Source organism: Ambystoma mexicanum, chromosome 1p (genome assembly GCF_040938575.1).
Source record: "Ambystoma mexicanum isolate Mex_15411 chromosome 1p, UKY_AmexF1_1, whole genome shotgun sequence".
NCBI classification, from domain to species: Eukaryota; Metazoa; Chordata; class Amphibia; order Caudata; family Ambystomatidae; genus Ambystoma; species Ambystoma mexicanum.
This window is the reverse complement of record NC_090921.1, coordinates 1,158,745,616-1,158,765,216: the sequence shown is the minus strand read 5'-3', so window position 1 is coordinate 1,158,765,216 and position 19,601 is coordinate 1,158,745,616. Positions and strand designations below refer to the sequence as shown.

The window sequence follows — 19,601 nt, the reverse complement described above, 5'->3', positions numbered from 1 at the left end:
CAAGACTCTAATAAGAAAGCATTTATAATTTTAATATTTGACATGGCAAGATTATTAATATTGCATCTTCATCATGTCTGCTGCACACTTTGCCTATGTTATTACATGTGTACCTTAGTATATTGGAAAAAAACTTCATAATGCAATGCTATTTGGAGTAATGTATTACTTAATGCACTATGTACCTCATGATATTTATTCCAATGATCCTTGACACTTTTTTTATTAACATTACAATAAGAATCCCTTGTGCAGACTTTTCGTGAAAGGTAAATGCACATGTGATGTCATCAGTGATGTCATCAATTACATTTGTGATGTCATCTTTGATGTCCTGGGTGTTAGTCTTAGCAGTGCACGGTGGCGGCGCAAGTAATGGTTGCTTAGCTTACCATAACTGCCGAATTTCAGGGGTTTTTCGGTTTTACTTGGAACCATAACATCCCTTTAACAAAGTTTTTTCACTGAATTTCATAATTTCATAGGTTTTTAGTAGTGCAACTTAACCATAACGTCCCCTTAACAAAGTTTTTCATTGATATATATACGTGGGGTTATTTGAAAGACCAAGGGAGTTATTTTAGTATGAGATTTTTCAGAACAAAAGATTTAGAAACCCCTTGTCATTTTGAAATGATGTATCTATTCTCCTCCCTCAGCCTACATCATACACATGTCCCAATTTCTGGTCCTATCAGCAGCCAGTGGGCATCTTGGTGGGAGGAGAAGAGAGCGTGCTAGTCAATCCTAAATGTGGGAATTATGACAAGGTTGCAGTGTCCCTGACCCTATAGAAGGGCAGGTTTGCATCAGAACCAGGCTTTTTGTGAATTATTTCGGGAGAGAGCTGCTGCTGGACTCTTGCAAGGAACAACTAGCAGAGAGGCCTCAACAATTGCATTGGAGACAGTGACTGAGAAATAGAGAAGTTGTCTGAGACCCAAACCAGAGGAGCAAAAGGAGTCTGGGTGCAGGAGAAAATCCTTGAATGAAAGCCCTTCACCAGACTTGTGCTGTCCTCCGAGGAGGCCTGCTGTTTTCCCTGTCCAAAGCCTCCCATGTAATTAGATATCGCAAAGCCATCAATTGCGTTGGGAGGTACGTGCCTTTATCCGTTTCCATTACTGGGTAAAAGGGGAGGTGAAATGATATGATATGATAGTTTATTTATATAGCGCCTATACACAAGGGGCCTCATTACAACGAGTGCAGCCACGGAATAAACAGTGCTGGTAAGCGACCTGCAACGTTCATTCTGGGCCGCCTCATCCTATGGTCTGCAGCGGGTCCCGCTGAGGACGTCTGGTCCGACTAGGCATCCTTAGTGGGACACGCTAGAAGACTAGGATGCTAACAACGGGCCCATCATTAACGGGCCTGTTGTTAGCATCCTCCCCATTCCCATTGAGCCCTATGGGGGATCAAATGGAAATGGGGTTGTACTGGGTCCAGGTCCTGGGAAAGGGAATTATTGGGCCCTCCAATGTCGGAATGGGCCGGTAATTCCCTATTCCTTGGACCCGGATCCGTTACCCGGTTTGGGGGTAGCCATGCCGGTAAACATTTTCTATTAAAGTGTGGGGAGGGGGAAAGCTGTGTAGATCCTTAGCACATTTGTTTAAAGTAAATCAATTAATTCCCATACAGAAAATCATGGGTTGAGTGTTGTTAGAATTTGAAACTTACAAAGCTCACACTCAGTGTGTCATACCTGTTTCTGAAATCCTTGACTTCCACATAGAAAGGGGGGGAGGCGGTGTCCATAATCCCAAAAAGAAGTAATCCACAAAGTACCACATTTCAAGTCAGTGTGGAGGTTGCAAAAATGAAATTTCCCATTCATTTTAAACTACAATTTCAAATGTAATCTCATCTGTATGTGTGTTACAAAACAACATTTTCCTTTTGTTTCCATTTTTCTCTGACCTCAAATTACAAAGTCCTGCCTTTTATTTCAAGGTGGTGAAAAACAATTTCCATTTGAGGCCTTTTGTCCCTTTGTCCCAACCTTGCCTTTTAAATCAAAGTTGAAAAACTATTTTCCCAGTGGTGTTCCTTTCCCTAATATTGCATTTCTAGTAACAAGCCCAAAACAATTTTTCCCACCAATTGAATTCCGCTCCCAAGCAGCGTCTTTTTAAATCAGCAGCCAAAATGTTTTTCTCATTGCGCTCCCACTCCCTGCACCTTGCCTTTCAATCAAAGGGGTCATATTTAAGTGAGGCTCAGAGGGTGGGGTTTGCAGGGAGAAAAGTATTGTTTCAAATTAAGTCATTCCTGTGGACACTGTATTGTATTGTGAATGTTTTCCATTGGTTAAATCAAAATTAAATTGGTTGTAATTTGTTATTTAATGTTTAAAAATGTCATCTGTGTTGTTTGAAAAATAGGGTTATTGTTGTGATCTTGGGTGTTGCCACAGCATTGACTGATGTTAGTCTCTTTGTCAAACCTTAAATAAATAAACATATATATATATATATATATATATATATATATATATATATATATATATTATATATATATATATATATATATATATATATATATTCTTATTATACGCCGGCCTGGTTCCTAGTCCATTGATGACAGAGGGTATTTGTTGAGGTTGGGTCGAGACGGGTTGGAGGCCTCACCAAACTGAACCTGAAATAAAAGTGCTTTATTGTGCATCACCTCGTTTGGGGGGAAATGAAACGCGACACATAAGGAAACTCAGAATCAGAACTCTGAACATATGTCTACTTAGGAAAGAGTGATGCCACTTCACCACTAGCCCACTACTGGTAAAGCAAGGATCAGATGACTTACAGGGATGTCCTAGGCATTTCAGAACCAAAGAAAAGTCAAAAGAATTGCTGCAAGGGAAGGGAAAACGAAGTCTGTTGTTGCTTTCCATGGCAGCCATTAATAAAATAGGGAAAAAAGTAAACAAACAAAATGGCCACCATGGGACAGGAGAAGGGACATCTAGTCCCTTCTCCCTTTCCATGGTGACCATTGAAAAAAATGAAAAAGGTAGACAAATAAAGTGGCCACCATGGGAAGGGAGAACGGACTTGGTGTAGTCCCTTCTTCCTTTCCATGACAGCCTGTTGCAGATCGGGTGCGGACACACTGAGGACAGAAGTGTTTCCATCGCGCCTGCTCTTGAAATGGACAGAAAACAAGGTAAGTGAGGGTGGGAGGGCGGAAAGGGAATTCTGTCGATCGGGGAATGAGTGGGAGAAAGACTTAACTGATTCCCTGGCGAGGGGAAATGGCAGCCGCCGGCTGTGAGGAGGCTCAGGGAAGCGGGATTATCATGCGGTAACGCCTGCATTCTGAGCCTCCCCATTGACTGGGATGCCACCACACACCCCTCGCCGGGTACTCGTTTTATGCATATCATTTCCTGTCTGACACCTGACTCCCTCGCTGGTAAGCACTCTAAACATGGGTGTTATTAGTACGAAATGTAATCATACATATTTTGTCAACCTCAGAATGAGGAAGTGTGTGTATTGGAATTATTGAGTTGTCAACATAAATGTGTTCCTACATTCTGGCATATACTGGCATAACCAATACAAAAATGTCTCTGTAGAGTGGCAATATTGGCATAGCTAACACAAGTACTGTCATATATTGTGGGCAAGTGCATCCGGAAAATGCAGTGGAAAATGTGTGTGTTTTCTGTTTTCATTTGTACTCCTTCATAACCGATTGTAAAGTGCAAAGCTTTTTACATAATTGTTCATGGGGCACTGTTAAATTCATAATTTTGTCCCATTATTATAAAACATTCCTTGGTGGGATAATCTCTACTCCTCAGTCCACATTGGTTGGTTTTTGTTCATTTGCATATGCTTGTTCATGTGTGCTTTTTACTGGGAAACATTTAAGCTTCTCCAATGAAAAAGTTCCCCAGAGACGCTGCAACTCACCGCCCTCATCTTTCCTTGACTCTTTGTTACAAATACAGAAACATGCTATACAGTTCTCTGTTACGTTGTGAACCATAGAAGAAACAACCGAACACACGAGTCAGACATGTATCTTTTTTTTTATTTGAATAGTCTAAACATTCAGTGATGAGATAAGGTCAAGTATAAATTGCTGGCCTCTTAATATAATAAGGATTGCGTTATCCCTTCGGGTCACTCTGCTATTTTGCAGTCTCTGGGTATATGGCCTTGCAGAGCCTGTGGCTCCTGACCACAAAATAAGAAGTGGTTGAGTTGAAAGTCCATAAGGTTCGACTACAACTCAAGAGAGTGAACTACATTAAAAGTGTCAGGGTGAGTTTTACTCACAAGGTGCAAGGGCTTAGCTAAGGGAAAACCAGTCCTATCAGGCATCCCTAATCTAATTCACAGCCACTGGGATATAGCACCAGGTTTGTTCTTGGATCAAGACTTGCAATCTGAGGGTTGTAGCACACTACTGGAATATTAACATCACAGTTGCAGGCATATAGAACCCGGCTCACTTCTTGGCGTTGAACACCACCAAGTCGTTCTCCCCCTAGCTTGAGTATGGTCAAGCTAAAATGTTCTCCTGTGATAGTGATGATACGATCAACATACACTTATCAGCATGTATTTCTTCCCCTTGCTTAGGCTTTTTGTCACGCTGTGGCATTTTTACCCACCAGTCTTGGGTCACCCTCCATGTCAAAGTCCCACTCAGATTGCTCATTGTCTGTCTCTGGCTCCTGCTGGTGTTTGAGTTGTAGCCCTCAGTGGGCTGTACGTTTTCTTTCTTGCTCTCTATCTGCTCTCAGCTGGTATTAGAGAAACGGCCCCGAGCAGGCTTTCAAATGTCTCTATAGGGCTCCAGTTCCTTCTCTCTGGCTCCTTCTGGCTACTTCCAGGATCCATGTCAGTAGTTCGGTTGTTGATATGCCCTTTAGCAAACAGAGCATTTTTGTAATGCTGCTCCTTATGTCTTGTTTGGAAGGATCCCGTTTCTATTGGTGTTTTTCCATGCATACCTGCCTACATTTGCTAAAGGAAAACCCAGAAGATGACGTCATTGGACACCCTGCCCCTTTCCCTTGAGTCTCTGCCCACCCACACTTAGCCTTTTTTTTGGTTGTTTTAAACAGTCTTACAGTTAGACAACACTTTATATTGAGCAATGTGTTGCCAGGCTCTATAACGCCACGTTTTGTTTCATAGATCCACGTACTTGCCTATTTCTGTTAATGTATTTATTTCTATGATGGATTCTGCGCTTCTTTTTAAAGGGGGGCAGGCGGATAATGGATGGATGTCTGTTTCTCGAGTCGAGTGCCTGTGCAATGGGTGCCAGGCTGGCCTGTACGTCAGGGTGCGCCAGAAAACCCGGGAGACTCCACGCTCTTCCCTGGAGAAACCCTGAGTCTCCGAGCTAAACCCGCAGGTTAGTCAGGTATGTTTCCATGGTGAATCGGTTCTCCCCTTCAATGTGTTCAGCCGTGAACTATGATATTCTTCTGCAGTGTCTGATAACTTCCCCAATGGTTGCATCCGGGGACCTGCGGCCATTTTATATTTAGGTGTAAGCTGCTTGCCAGCCACGTGGCTCAGCGAGGCCTCCCCTTGCGACTTCCTCATCTGTCTCCACTCACGAGTCATTCAGAGGTTGTGTGCTGAATCTTTACAAGCTAGATGGGAAGGATTTTTATAAGGTCCATGCTTGGGACTAGCTTCAGGGTCTTAGCTGAACCGATGACACCTGAGCAGGCATTCTAGGTTTGGGAAATCAGCCAATGCACTCAAATGGTGCCAATGTGTAGATTGATGGTGTTGCAGGTTCGTACTGCTGCCCATGATACCAGTGCTCAAACAGCTCCCCCACGCCACCTCAGGCACAGCAGGCACTCAGCACTTAGACATAAATAATACACAAGTGACAAGAAGTAGAGAGGAATGTTCTGTAATGCAAACACACGCCATTGCAAGGGATGATGCTCACTGCTCTGCCCCTCCCAGGCCTTGCTCATCCTTATGTACAATGGAGTAGCTAAATCTACTCTCCACCCACAAACCAGCACGTATAGTGCACACATGATAACAAAAAAGTCATTTTGCAGAAAAGGAGGAATGAAGCCTGCAACTGTGAAAGGCACGAAGCAGCCTCTGGAAGCCCTGGGATTTGTGCCAGCAGCTTCATCACTGTGTACTTCTCTGGAGGGGCTTGGGCCTGAGGTATCACGCATTCCACAGCTCTGCAACCTCTCCTGGCATGGGTGTTTCAGCTGTTAGGCCAGTCTCTTATGCAAGTCTGTAGGCCAGTCTCCTTGCATCAGATGTACCTCAAATAAACCAAAAGAAAATGCAGCATCAGAGATTTTAACAGATGGGATAACACTACTGATGGCCCTGTCTCCCTCTTTGGCACTTTGAAACCTAATGAACAAAGACACGATGAGAGGCTCCACGAAATCCCCTAGATTACACTTCCAGGGTGCACGCCGCTTATCGGGTGGGCCCCCTAATCCTTGTTACTACTGTAGTGCCTGGTAAATGGGTGCGGAAATAATTGACTGTGCCACAATTGTAAACATACATACATGTAAACGGATAATAGCATGGTCCTGCAAAATACACACTGAATTTAGTTTGCAAGGTGAGGCAGTAAGAAGAATAGTTTTTTTTAGCTTATTGGGGTAAAATAAATTGATCAATGAAAAATGAAATCTTAAATTTAAAAAGTGAGTTTATTCAAAGGCTGTAGTGAAGATACTATCTGGCAAGAATGCAAGAGCTGTCTTCCCAAGAGAAGGTCACTTATGGACTCACAACTTGCCCAGTGCATTGCTGCCCGACTACACGTTACTGTGTATATAATGGCAGTTTTACAAGGCACGTTATTAGGGCCTTTGAGGCTTTATATGGCATATAAAGGCAGCAACTGCACATGAGGGGATATGTGTTTGCACATGAGGGGATATGTATTATCACATGTGACTAGGCCATGCATATCCTGGTTGGTATTGAGGCATTTACAGCTCAATTTAACAAATAATATGGAAATCCTATTGGAATATCCAATTATTGCTATTATTTTATCAACCACTCAACAGAGACAGAGAGAAGCATAAGGGGAGCGTGTTTGTCTTGGGGAAAACTGTAAAGTCACTTTCATTCAGGTGTGCAGAGTTCCCCGAAGACGTTGGGTGTCTTCTGTTTTGTGAGCAGAGGAAAGGTCTTGCAAATGGGACACATGTGATGGTGTTTAAAAAGAGTTTTTAACGAGTTATTTTATGATTGATTATGACACCTCAGGGAATCAAAAAAAGAAAATTCACCAGGAGAGACACAGGAAGGTACTTATCCGCAGATTCCTGGAACGTTGTGTAACACTCTGGGCCTCATTACAGGTTTGGTGGTGTGGAAATATGGCAGCAATTCCATTACCACCACTTTTCACGCACTCCCAAATGACAAGTTTGGCAGTAATTACTGAGTGGTCATTTCACCGATTTGGGGGGGGGGTGGAGGTCTTGAAATTCAGCATCAAGCTGAATGGAATAGCAACCACTTTTTTCCCCACACCATCCAACTTGTAATGAGGCCCTCTCGTATAACCGTTCCAAATGCTGTTTGGCATAGAGGCCACCGACTGTGCTCTTTGAGTTGTTACCCATTGTAATGGTGCTCAAAATACTATACTTGGAATAATGAAACCCTGGGGCAGACCTGCTGGGATTGTAACCCGGGATTGAGCAGCAATGTCCAAGGCAAGTGCCATCTTTCTGCTGTAGCCCACTGGCTTTGGAATGTTATGTTGCTTATTTCACAAGGTCTATCATCATGTCAGAAATCTACAACTGCAGAACAATGTGGAGAATGCATATTTACTGAAAACAAGCAGGGCTGCAGGTAAGGCCTGCTGGGAAAGCAGTGCCGCCTGCCTGCTTAAGACCTTTGCTCAGGTTTGGGATAGGTAAAGTGACACCTGAGGTGTGAATGTGTATTACCCAAACAACTACAGCAACACAAGGTAGGCCATTTAAGTGACACACTAACCAGAAGTCCATCCTATTGTGGAGGCGGGCCTTACCAGAAAAGAAAAAGAATGCGGTCTGTCCAGCATCCAGCCTGTACATGCTGTGACGTTCCCTGCATTGTACCATTGAGCACCCGTAGAGCACACATTCTAACAGCCCCTCCGAGAGACAAGGATTGGAAGAACTGAACAGCCTGGCCGCGCCCCTGATCCTCCCCTCTGAATATCAAGCTATCTCTCAAACACACAAGCACACACAATCCAGAAAGAGAAAGAGAGGAAACATCATTCTCCATAGACACCCACAATCCAGAAAGAGAAAGAGAGGAAACATCATTCTCCATAGACACCTCTTATGCACCCATGGAGAACTGGGAAGATGAAGCCCCTGTCTGCTCGCCAGGATATGAGACAGTGCTCACGCCTGATGCTGCCCCACCGCCAGATTATCTGGTGCCTGACAACACCGTGAACACCCTGCCTAAACATGTTGCCAGCCCACCACCAGTGTATCCGGTGCGAGACAACACTATGTACGCCCTGCCAATCTACAATACCCCTGCCCCTTCTATGAACTTCAACTACCCACCGCACTGTACCAGCAATGGACCGGGGCAGAATGTAGTAGTTACCACCCAGCCAACCATGATCATGGTTCCCACGCAGTCCTACGAGCAGGATTACCTGGGGTACTCCATCTTCACTTGTCTGTGCTGCTGTTGGCCCATCGGGCTCGCGGCTCTCATCTTCTCCATTAAGGTACAGTAGCTTTCAAAGATATTGAAGTTCATTGTTAGCAGGTGCGTTGTTCCAAGTATGTCTGGCTCTCAACATGTGACCAGTGCACGATCATTGGCTGATAATCATTGAGGTGCCTGGGCAGAGGTGTGTGCATTCCACAGTTAGAATACTTCAGGGTGGTATAGCATAGCGCATGATTAAGGTGCACAATTCGACCTATTGGTCTCTCCAATATCATTGATGCTTGTGAGATCCCCATTTTAGAACTGCATGGCGGGTCCACCGGTGTGGATCGAGGTGAATTGGCAGAGACATACATTGTACGCCACTCACCTTTGGGGCATGACACCCTCCTTATTAGTAGTAGCATGCATCACTCAAGCCAAACGCCTTCAAGGACTTCAATAGGACCGCTACACAATGTGCCGAAGCGATTTAATGTCAAGGGAATACTCTGCAAAAATATCTGAAATAACATGTTGGACAGTCAGCAAGTTGAGCAGTGTCCTGGGGTGGGGACGGGTGATGAAAGTATAGAGGTTACTGCTCATCCTGGTGCAGCTGCATTGGCAGAGCTTTGTGTGGACCTCTGTGCTACAATGACAAGGGGGGCTGTGCATCAGGTCGTGTAACATTGAAGGAACTCGACCGGCACATGGCTCAAGTCGATGGTACACACGGGTGGACAGAGTCCCCCACTTTTTTCAGAGAGCACCTTGAGATGCTAATTTCTGGTGACGCCACATTCAATTGGTATGTTAATGAGCCCCCCCCCACTTCTTTTATTAGGACTTGACCTCTCATTGTGCGTTGCATTTACCTGCATGGAAGCTTAACACTACATTGGGCTGTCAGTCAGGATGCTGATACTGGCAGTCAAGAGTGATGAGAGCAAAGTAACAATATATATTATAAGAGACTGCAGCCATGCCGTGCATCTGCTCCAAAACCTGAACCCGGAAAATTGTTGCTTACAGACTGAACCGGGTGGCTGATTTGCACCCTCATTTTCAATGGGCAGAGTGGGAAATAATACGCCTTGTGTTTACATCTCCTTTCCTCCATCCACAAGACTCAGGGGCTGAGATCTCCTGTATTTTACAGATATAGCCTTAATTTTCAATGGCATTTAAGACATAACGTCCGAGGGGAGGGCACTCCAGGTAGTTATTGACCGATGGTGACATTAGAGTGCTTCACGCTGAATCAGAACCTTTGTTTTGGCATTGGAATTCCAACCAGCATTGGCTAAGCAAGTAGGGTTTGGATTTTATATGCTGAGAGCAGCATGGATGCCCCGGTAAACATCATGCCTTAAAATAACGCCAGACATTGTATTTAATTGCAATAAGCCAAGTATTGAGCAAAACAGCGTCAATCAAACAAGAAATACAACAAAACAACCGCAGACACTGTCAAGCTGGCAACATCAGTGACTGCACCCATTGAAGTGAGAGCAGAGGCAACGAATTGAAACACGACACACATAGATTGCTCACCTTTCGGCAAATCAAAATTCCAGAAACAGACAAAAGGAGAGAGTAAGGATGACACATCACTAAGGCAGATTTGTATTACTACACACTTGCCACCTCCCATTATCCATAGCAATACATTTCAACAACACTGTGCCTGGTATTAGAGAAGCATTGCAACTACCACTAGGGCAAAACATACCATACTACAAACAACCATGTTCTTTCATTGTATGTTTGGAACAAGTCATAGAATTAGGATTGGGGCAAACATTGCCCTGGTGCATACATGCAATGAAATGGCGTGTTACGTTGCTCTAGGGCAATGTTTGCCACACTGCTAATTACACTTGCACTGTTGTGAAGTTTCTGTAATAAGATGTCGTCAAAGTGACACCAGTGTCCCATTACCTCATAAATGGACAAGTAAACGTGGAATATGTATTTTGACTGTCCACGTAATAGTGTGGATGGGCTGTGACAACTCACCACAGCAGACATTTTATACACACTTATTTTGTGCGATTTCTAAGGGGGTGAAAGCCTTGTAAAACCCATTTTACCCACGTACGCCCCAACCCCTATACTCCCTGTTTTACTACCCTGACCATTTACAACTCTTAGAAATGCAGTAACATTTCCCCTCAGGAAATGCAGTGAAACAGCTGCAGTGAGTCGGGGGTACGGGAGCGGGGACATGCTTTAGCACTGGTTTTTACAGGTAGGGGTGAATGCTACTATGTCAAATAGTTTTACTAACCTGGGTGTTGGTCTTTGAATCAGTTGGAATGGAGTTGTCTGCCCATTTTATTATAGGAAAAAAAATGCTAATTGCTAAGAAGGATTTTGCTGAGCTGGACACGTGTGGGAATGTAGTACTGTAGTTTCGGTTGAGCAAATACTTGCTACGGGAACATTTAGGAGGTTTCGCTTCAGATGTACTCATCATATGCATGCTTTTACTTTGATCTGAGTTTAGGTGACATCTGTGTAGTGGACATCTAAGAGTAAAAGGGTAATCAGTACATGATTTTTCTTTCATGTATGTGCACATGCATATACATGTATGTATGTGCATATGTCGTCCTGTGTTTCCGTTGTCTGTTTCCATCATGGTTTGCATGAAAGAAATTTTAAATGAAAAAATAAATAAATGGTCCATGTCACAGGTACCAGGATTCATCTGTTTGTTTGACACTGAAATATTTATGTTGGAGAAGCGACTTTTCAGAAATTTTTTTATAAGTTAAGTCTTTTTATAACGCCCCCACATTCCCTGATGGCTTCTTCTCGGCCTTTTGTTTAGAAACTATCAGACGAATCCATCATGCAAGTCAAAAGTTATTAGCAATAGAATATTTGTATTTCCCATGGATCTAGGCAATCATTCACCTTAACTGTAGTGCAGCGCCACTGCACTCTAAATTAACACCAACAAAGTTATGCTGGGTTTAAAAACACATAAACACAACTGCTCTTACAGCAACGTGTGCTCAGTTTCATCAGTAACTCCCAGTGCTTGCACAGAGGAAGAGGGACAGGCTTGACAGAAGTAGTCCCTTATATTAAAAATCAGAATGTTCCCTCCTTCCTTGCAATTTTGAAAACAGGGGTCACCATGGCAGCAGTTTCTTGGCACTTGAACTATACTAACATGAAGGAGTGTGGACATGTCATATCTTTATGAATAAAAGTCAACATTCGTTGCGTTGTAAAGCGTTCTTCCTTATACAATTCCACAATGTTTCACCAATCTGCACCAGATTTTGCATAGTGTGTTCGTACCCTCTGGACTTTACTGGCTACATGACATTTTGCCACCCCACCACTTTCCCTGGATTTCAGCAAAAGTCAACATTTGTTGGTGGGTTTGTGGCTTGGTGAAGTGTTGTTCCTTATAAAATTCCACACTGTTTCACCAATCTGCACCAGATTTTGCATAGTTACCTGTTAGGACCCTCCAGACATTACTGGTTACATGACATTTGGACACCCACCCTTTTTCTGGATTTCAGCACCTTCACACATGAGACGGTTGCCTGAAATCAGTGAAACATTAATGTGATTTGGTCATAGAAGGACCGGTCCACACATGAGGAACGGAACCCGAGGTCCCAATGGGACCTCAAAAACCACGTTTCAATGCCCTAAAATGCAATGTTTCTGAGATATTTGCACTGCAATGCACCACAATTACCTGCACCATGCTAGGGTGAGGAGACAGGTGAGGAGAGAGAACAGAAGGTCCCAGTATGCAGCAGCACACAAACTCCACCTCCCCCAACGTCTGCTCTGCGATATGTCAGCCAGCCACATGCGCCCATTCTCAGTGCAGTTTACTTCAGGGTGCAAAGCACATCAAGCAATAAGCAAATCAGAACAGCGACTTGAAGGATCATTGATTTTCAACAATTGGTGAGAGTGTTATCAGGTCTGTCTACAGAACCCCTTCGGAGAGGGTGTACTTTTGCTAGTAATAATATACAAATGCCACATCAGTGGTGACACAAAGAACTCTGAATGGCCACCTCCACTGTACGTTTTGTAGAATTTCTAGAATTTACAGCATAAAAACTCCAACATTGCTCATTACTATTAACGGGCTCACAACAGCCATTGGACTCAAAATCTTGGGTCATGTTGACTTGTCCTGTCTCAAACTACAGAGTCGTCTGTAGGCAGGTTAGGAGGCAGCTGGCAAATGGTGCCACAATTAGACTGTGATGGGATGTTAGCACTTGCATGTCAGAGGTGTGCTTGTAAGGGTAAGAGGGGATAGAAGGAGGCAACTGCCTTCACTGTTTTGTGCATGAAGGTGAGAGTTATGGCTGCTTTACAAAAAAAAATACAAAAAAAAGCATTGATGCTTCAGCAGAAGAGTCTCACTTGAATGTGTCAAGAGGCTAAGTGCCCTAATGCGACATTTGGTCCACAATTCCCACACAAAGAAAGTGACTCACATAATAGTTACTTTTTTAAGCTGAGTTGATATCCTTGAGGTCTACAAGTTTAAGACGAAAAGAAAACTCCAACCATAGTTATACTCTGTCTTACATGGGATCATAGTACAATGCTGGTGAATGTACAAAATGAACTAGCAGCAGACCAAGAAAACCACACACAACATACCAAACACAGCATTACAGTGCTGGCAAGTGCCAACAGAAATATGCAGTGTCCTTCAATCTTATCATATTTAAAGACAAGGTCAGTGACCTGATATCCTTTAAAGTGCACACTTTTCTGCTAACTTGTCACTTGTTCCCACAAACATGCCTTGGTGGAGAACACCCCCACCCAAGCGAGTTCACCTTCCATTCACAGTCTCTGAAGTTAGCCCATCTCCTAAAATGTGAAGGGTTTGCAGGGTTTAGTCTAGTTACACCCAAGGCTGTTCAAAATAAACTGGAATCTGTTTTTAACAAAGAAAAAAACTGGAAAACAACCTAGAAGGACATCTTTGCTTGCACCATCGCACCCACTTGCTTTCTATCGTCCGACAGTCTTATCGCTGAAAACCCTTGCGGTTCTATGCCCGAGGACCCATCCCTCAATTCCCACCGGGACCCCAGTTCCACATCTTTTTTTGTAAATGTCTATCTCTGCTCAGAAGTCACAGATCTTCAGTGGTCTCCAGTCCTGTGGCATGCACTTTACCCTGCCCCCACCTTTCCAACATTATTTAAAAACCTACCTGTTTTGCCACGCCTACTTACCCAATACATGTGCACTCATAACACATCACTCTATCCCCACCCCCACTTACTTTTCCTGTATGCACCCAGCTTGCAGACCGATTTGTGCAGTGAGCTTTTAGATCACTATTAATTGGTCCTGTTACTTAAATCAAATGCAGCATTGATGTTTCTGCCATCAACATTAAACTATGCCCTGGCCTAGGCATATGTCTGTTCTAGATGGCTACATATGGATTTAACTGGCATATAACATCCATGTTTTTGAAGGTTCTTCTCGCATGTATCTGAATATGCCCTGCTGTGTCTGGGCATAGGTAGGGTTTATCTGGACTTCTGAGACTGCAAGTGACATTTACTGATGCCAGGCCTATTGGCATTGCTTGTTTTGCTGCTGTCACCTGTTCCAATGGGCATTTGGGAATGTGAATGCATGTATGTTTTTCCCTTTTCAGTAGTCTAAGCCTAGCGGTAATGTATGGTTGACATTTCTACTTTTATGCATTTTAAATGATGTCAGATTTTCGGAATTCAAATTGATACAAGCCAAAAAAAGGGGGAGCTTGCACCCCCCGCCCACCCCAATTCAGTACCTTGGTGCATAGAACATAACCGGAGTAGGAGTGCAATTTACGTAGATAGGTAAGGTAGAGTAAATCAATAGAGAGAGAGAAAAGACTGTTGCAGATAATGTTAAACTTGTGGCTTGTCCCTATGCGAGAGGCATCACATGTGAGACCTCGTAACACCTGCTGTTTTGTCCAGTGGGAAAAAGGAACTGGTAATACTCTGGTTGTTTCCAAAAAGAATGGAGTGGCATGGGGGGACAGATGGGAGGTGGTAAGGGAAGGACAGGGCGGGGCCGGGCGGGGCTTCATCTTTGTTTGAAATGCTCAATGGATCTTTTTACATTGTGGCCAGACTAGACATTGGCTGGAATAATAAACGAATGGCACTAGTTTCGTCCCTAACAGAAATATCAACACAATATATTCATAAATAGAAATATTTGATATAACTGTGTATGCTAATTTAAAAAACATACTATTTGACACACATCTCTTTAGAACATGATTATTAGTGTTATCTTTGAAACGTCATTTACCCTTAAACACACAATTATAAATATAGTTTAAACATATTTTGATTGGCAATGAAATGCAAACTGTCTAGGTACACATGTCATGTTCCTGCATGAATAGTACAGTACAGTACAGTACAGTACAGTTATGGCAGATGACAGTATAATTTTCATTTTTTATTACTGTATCTTTTCTCTTAATGAATACCTTTATTTGTAAGAAACAGTAATTGAGGTAAACAGAAATGCAGTGCGTAGATCAAGCGCATACGCATACATTAAACTCAATCCACTTTGTATTTGCCAGTAATCATCTTGCTGCAGTCACTTCAATGGAATTCAAACATTGGCAAATATAATCGATTTGGCTTTTGTGCAGGCATGGGATAGGCATTTGCCAGGCACTGTCTTAATGGTACCACCTGACCATAAGATGCAGCAGATGGAAAATAGTGGGATTATCTGTGCATCTGAGTATCTGGCATATGCCTATCTAATGCCTATACACAAGCCAAAACTATTGATTTTGTCAATGTTTGTTTAGACAGGATCTAAGTGTAAGGAACAAATGTAAATGAGGTAGTTGAAGGAACACTTGTGTATGGCATTTATTTATTAAACCTGTAGCACTTTTGCATCTGCAATTAAGCCATTAACTCTTAACTGTGAGGAGACTACTTACAAATAACACTGGCAGGCCAATGTTTGATGTTACTGCTTAACATAGCTAGCTCAAAGACATCCCAGGCGGATGTATTTTGGGCAGGGAGGGAAGAGCCGATAGTGGACTGGTAAATATCTAACCCACACCCTCAAATTTTGTGTCCTCCCTCACATGTCCTCTCCTTCCTAACTTTTCTGAAGTGCAATATGTTCGGCTTAATAGCACCACCTAATAGCCAAAACTAAAAATGGATTGAAGTAAAACTATGGTACAAGCAAAGCTCTCTGGTTAGGTGTCTCTCTGGTCATCACATTTTAGCTGTTATGGTGAATCACTCTCCCCTGGATCTTGGCACCCTTGGGGCTACTCCTCTGGTCCACCCCCTGGCTGGTCCTTAAGTCCCTGGTGAGTCAGTGTTAGTAAATGGAAGCCTTTTACTTCAATTTGTTATTGTGTGCTGCTTCTGTTTAAAGCGCATTTTGAAACCCTCAAATTCCCACTATTACCTGGTGGGTCAATGCAATAAAGTTTGCCATTGATTTGAGAAAGATATCGTAACAATAGCTTCTTCAAAATCACACTACCTCCCACCCCAACTGAAAATACATTGCGGCACACAACCTGTGCACTGAAAAAACACAGGTTACAAAATGGAACATACACCATCTGAACGCTCATATAGGCGCACTACATTTCCCTAAACACCAAACAAACCCACCACATATAAACCAACAGAAGTCCACTAACTCCTTAGCACCACTCTGACAGACCGACAGACAACCACACAAACAAGTACCATAGTAACCTGGGGTGCATATTAAATATTGCTCCAGACAGCTCACAACGTATCTAAAACATACACCTCATAGAGCCACATCTTCAGATCTGCGCACATGAACAGTGTAACAAAGCAATCTTGCTCTCCTACCCTGCTACTGCAATAGACTTCTGCCCCACTGCAATCTCCTAGAAAGAGAGAAAATAGAAGCAGGTGTGCTATAAAATATGCAATAAAATAGCATAACAGGACATAGCAAAGAGTTTAATTCATTCTACTGTGGGGTAGTACTCTGCATGGCCCAAGTAACCTCTGTGACTGGCAGCAACAGGGGAGAAAATGAATGATGGCTCCGACACACTTAGTGCACCAAAGATTCTAGTGTACCGGACTGAATGGCTGCTGAGTATTTGCCTGTCACATCAAATGATAAAGGACTGAGGGAGAGCCAGTGCACCAATAGTGAAATTCTAAGTGACGGTTTGTGGTACACTAACAGAGGAGCATGAGTGTACACTATTTTCTTCCTACTCATTAAATCTAACCCTCTGTAAGGGTGTCATTTTCCCCAAATAGTGTGATTAATTTCACACTATTTCAAATAAGGACTCAAAAGTTTGCAGGTAAATCATAGTGGGATTAAATAGTTGACCAGGATCACACACTTTGGCTAAGCAATGAAGCAGGGATTGAAACCCCCTCTTCAAATTTGACCATATAGCTTCCAAGCCTCACTTGGTACAAATATTTAAGTTTTGGATTTCAAGGCCTACAATAATACTGTCTTATAGAGTTTACATAGTAAAGCCACATGACAACATGTAAATCCTCATAGCAACGTGTTAAGCCAAAGGAATATCACAGTGGCTTTCATTTTCAGATCCTGATTGGTAAACGACAAGTACCAGAATGCAAGGAACTGCAAATATGAAAAATCTGTTCAACCCCACTGTACTTTCAGTTATTTAAGACACACAATAAAATAAGTTGTGTAATAAACTCATATAGATATGGAGATTCATTGTCACAATCCTTCAGCTCGGCGTTATTCATGATGTTGGGAAGATTTGATTAGTGACACACAGCAACTTTATTTGTTTGCATGCATATAAATAAATCTTTAAAAGGGAGCTCTGTGTCGCTCACTTCAACCTGTGCTTTAAGTGGGATAGAAAAATCACGGGGAGGGGCTCCAATGCATCATGATGCAATCATTTTGGGGTGGGGTCTAAAAAGGGTCTCACACAGCCTCAAATCCCAAGTGGAGAATGAAGCTTTAAAAGAGAAGTGGCGTGTCTAATTAAAGGAGTGACCTCATAGTGCCAATCAAGTTTACATACGTGTAATGAAAGGGAAAATATTCTGGTTATTTGTGTGTCAAAATGTGAGCCAAAATTAATATATTCAAATATGAAACAGAACATCAAATCGAAAGGTGTCAGTACACCATGCAATCCCACAGTTCTTCTGAAAGAAATCCATTATTCGTACATACTAATGAAAGGCATTCTAATGATAATCATTTAATAATTTAATACAATGTGTGGCAATACATAAACAAATGTTTCTCTTCTAATTTCAATTTCCTGTTTGAAAAGTACCTACTTTTAAAATTCTTCAACTGATTTTGTGATTCTAAACATTACTGAAGGTGGCGTCTACTGGCAAAGAGCAGTATTGTCACTCAAATTTTTAAAGAAGTTTGGTAAGGGGTGTCTGTTTGGAGAGCCCTGGCAGAGCGCTCGGCTCAAGTACAATATTTGGAGATGGCCAGGACTGAGCCCTGGCTAGCCCTGTCCCACTTAATGCCCTGACTTCAATTCTCATAGATTAAAAGGTACCCGCTGCTTTTCAAGATCTTTCAGGCTCAGGAGAAAGTAAAAGCCTACACGATGCTGTTATTTGGCCTTTGAATGAATGGTACGCTCTGTAAAAGGAAACGAACTAGTGGTATGGCGTATCAATGATTTATATTACACTTTCATCTCTGTTTTTCCCCTGTTTTGCAGACCAGGGATGCCAATACCAGAGGCGACAGACCTACGGCTTCCAGCAACTCCCGCACAACGCTGATCCTGAACAATACAGCCGTGGTGCTTGGAATCCTCCTAACCGTCGGCTGTATTGGGTATCTAATATATTACTACACAACAAGACAGAGTGCTAACACCCAGACCACCTGCTACTACTACTACTGCCGAGGGTAGAGGCCGGCTGCCTCCAGGCTTCCCACATTGTAATGTGCTTATGAGGCCTCTCACACTGCTAAGCCCACACCTCTGCTGTTTCTCTCCATGCTTCTCTGCTTGACATGAACTGTATTCTCGTTTTCCAGCCACGCAGTTCTAAATAAATGTGGTATTCATGCATCGCAGGGTTGATCGTTAAAGGCGCATTATTTACAATTGTTACAAATTCGTCCCAGTGTGCTTCTGCGGCATCGATGTCATCCAATTCACATGACACGTAGGATTGCTTCACTTACTGGCGAGTGTGAGTTGCTGCATCTGCTATTTTCATAATATAACTTCCATCATATGGGTGTCTGGGATGCACCCAGTTATTTATTTGATGCACCTTGTATTTTCTGCCATCACGTGTTTCGCACACGACACTTTTTTAAGAGGCGAAATGACTACATATGTAGGGCGGTGTGTGTCCCTGCGGCTGCCATGATCATGTGCATTCTGATGGCCTTTGCATGATTGAAGGCATGAGATCATCATATCTAATGATTATCTAATGCTAATTCCTGCACTAGATCCTTTCTACAGTAAACGACTTAGTCAGCAGCAATACCATGTGGAGCTTCCAGGAGAGCGTTGCCGCAAACTGTAGATGGCGAGGAGTCATTGCCTGGTCCTCTGATATGTTTTGGTACTGTGTAACCATCTAAAACTGCCTGGTGTAGCTGTGGAGTTACTGTAGAGTCATTAAGCACAGATATCAAATAAATAATTATAGGGTAGTTTGCAAAATGTTGGGTAACTATTTCGGCTGGCTGGCATAAAAGGAGCAAGCATGCAAGGTGTAGAAACCTGTCTTGATCAAATGGCCTGCAATTCCAAGAGATGTCAAGGCTAGGAAAAGGCCCAGCATTTTATTCAGTTGCATCATGCCCCTTCTGGATGCCCACGCATTCTTGCAGTGGAGCCAGCCCTTTTCTGGGGCCCACCAACCATGGAGGAGA

The 19,601-nt window shown here is 42.9% G+C and overlaps 1 protein-coding gene across 1 annotated transcript; it reads left to right on the top strand.

The window, feature by feature from the left end:
* The first annotated feature begins 8,231 nt into the window (after positions 1-8,231).
* Positions 8,232-18,785, top strand: LOC138450434 (proline-rich transmembrane protein 1-like). The gene is made up of 2 exons (XM_069604839.1): positions 8,232-8,736; positions 18,421-18,785. Exons 1-2 carry the CDS (start codon positions 8,341-8,343, stop codon positions 18,616-18,618), a joined length of 594 nt encoding a protein of 197 aa, XP_069460940.1. The 5' UTR covers positions 8,232-8,340; the 3' UTR covers positions 18,619-18,785.
* Positions 18,786-19,601: the final 816 nt, after the last annotated feature.

Excerpts from the sequence above, each read along its gene's own strand:
- LOC138450434 (XM_069604839.1), top strand. The coding sequence starts at position 8,341 with ATGGAGAACTGGGAAGATGAAGCCCCTGTCTGCTCGCCAGGATATGAG. Across the intron at positions 8,737-18,420 it reads CTCTCATCTTCTCCATTAAG|ACCAGGGATGCCAATACCAG; the intron begins GTACAGTAGCTT and ends CCTGTTTTGCAG.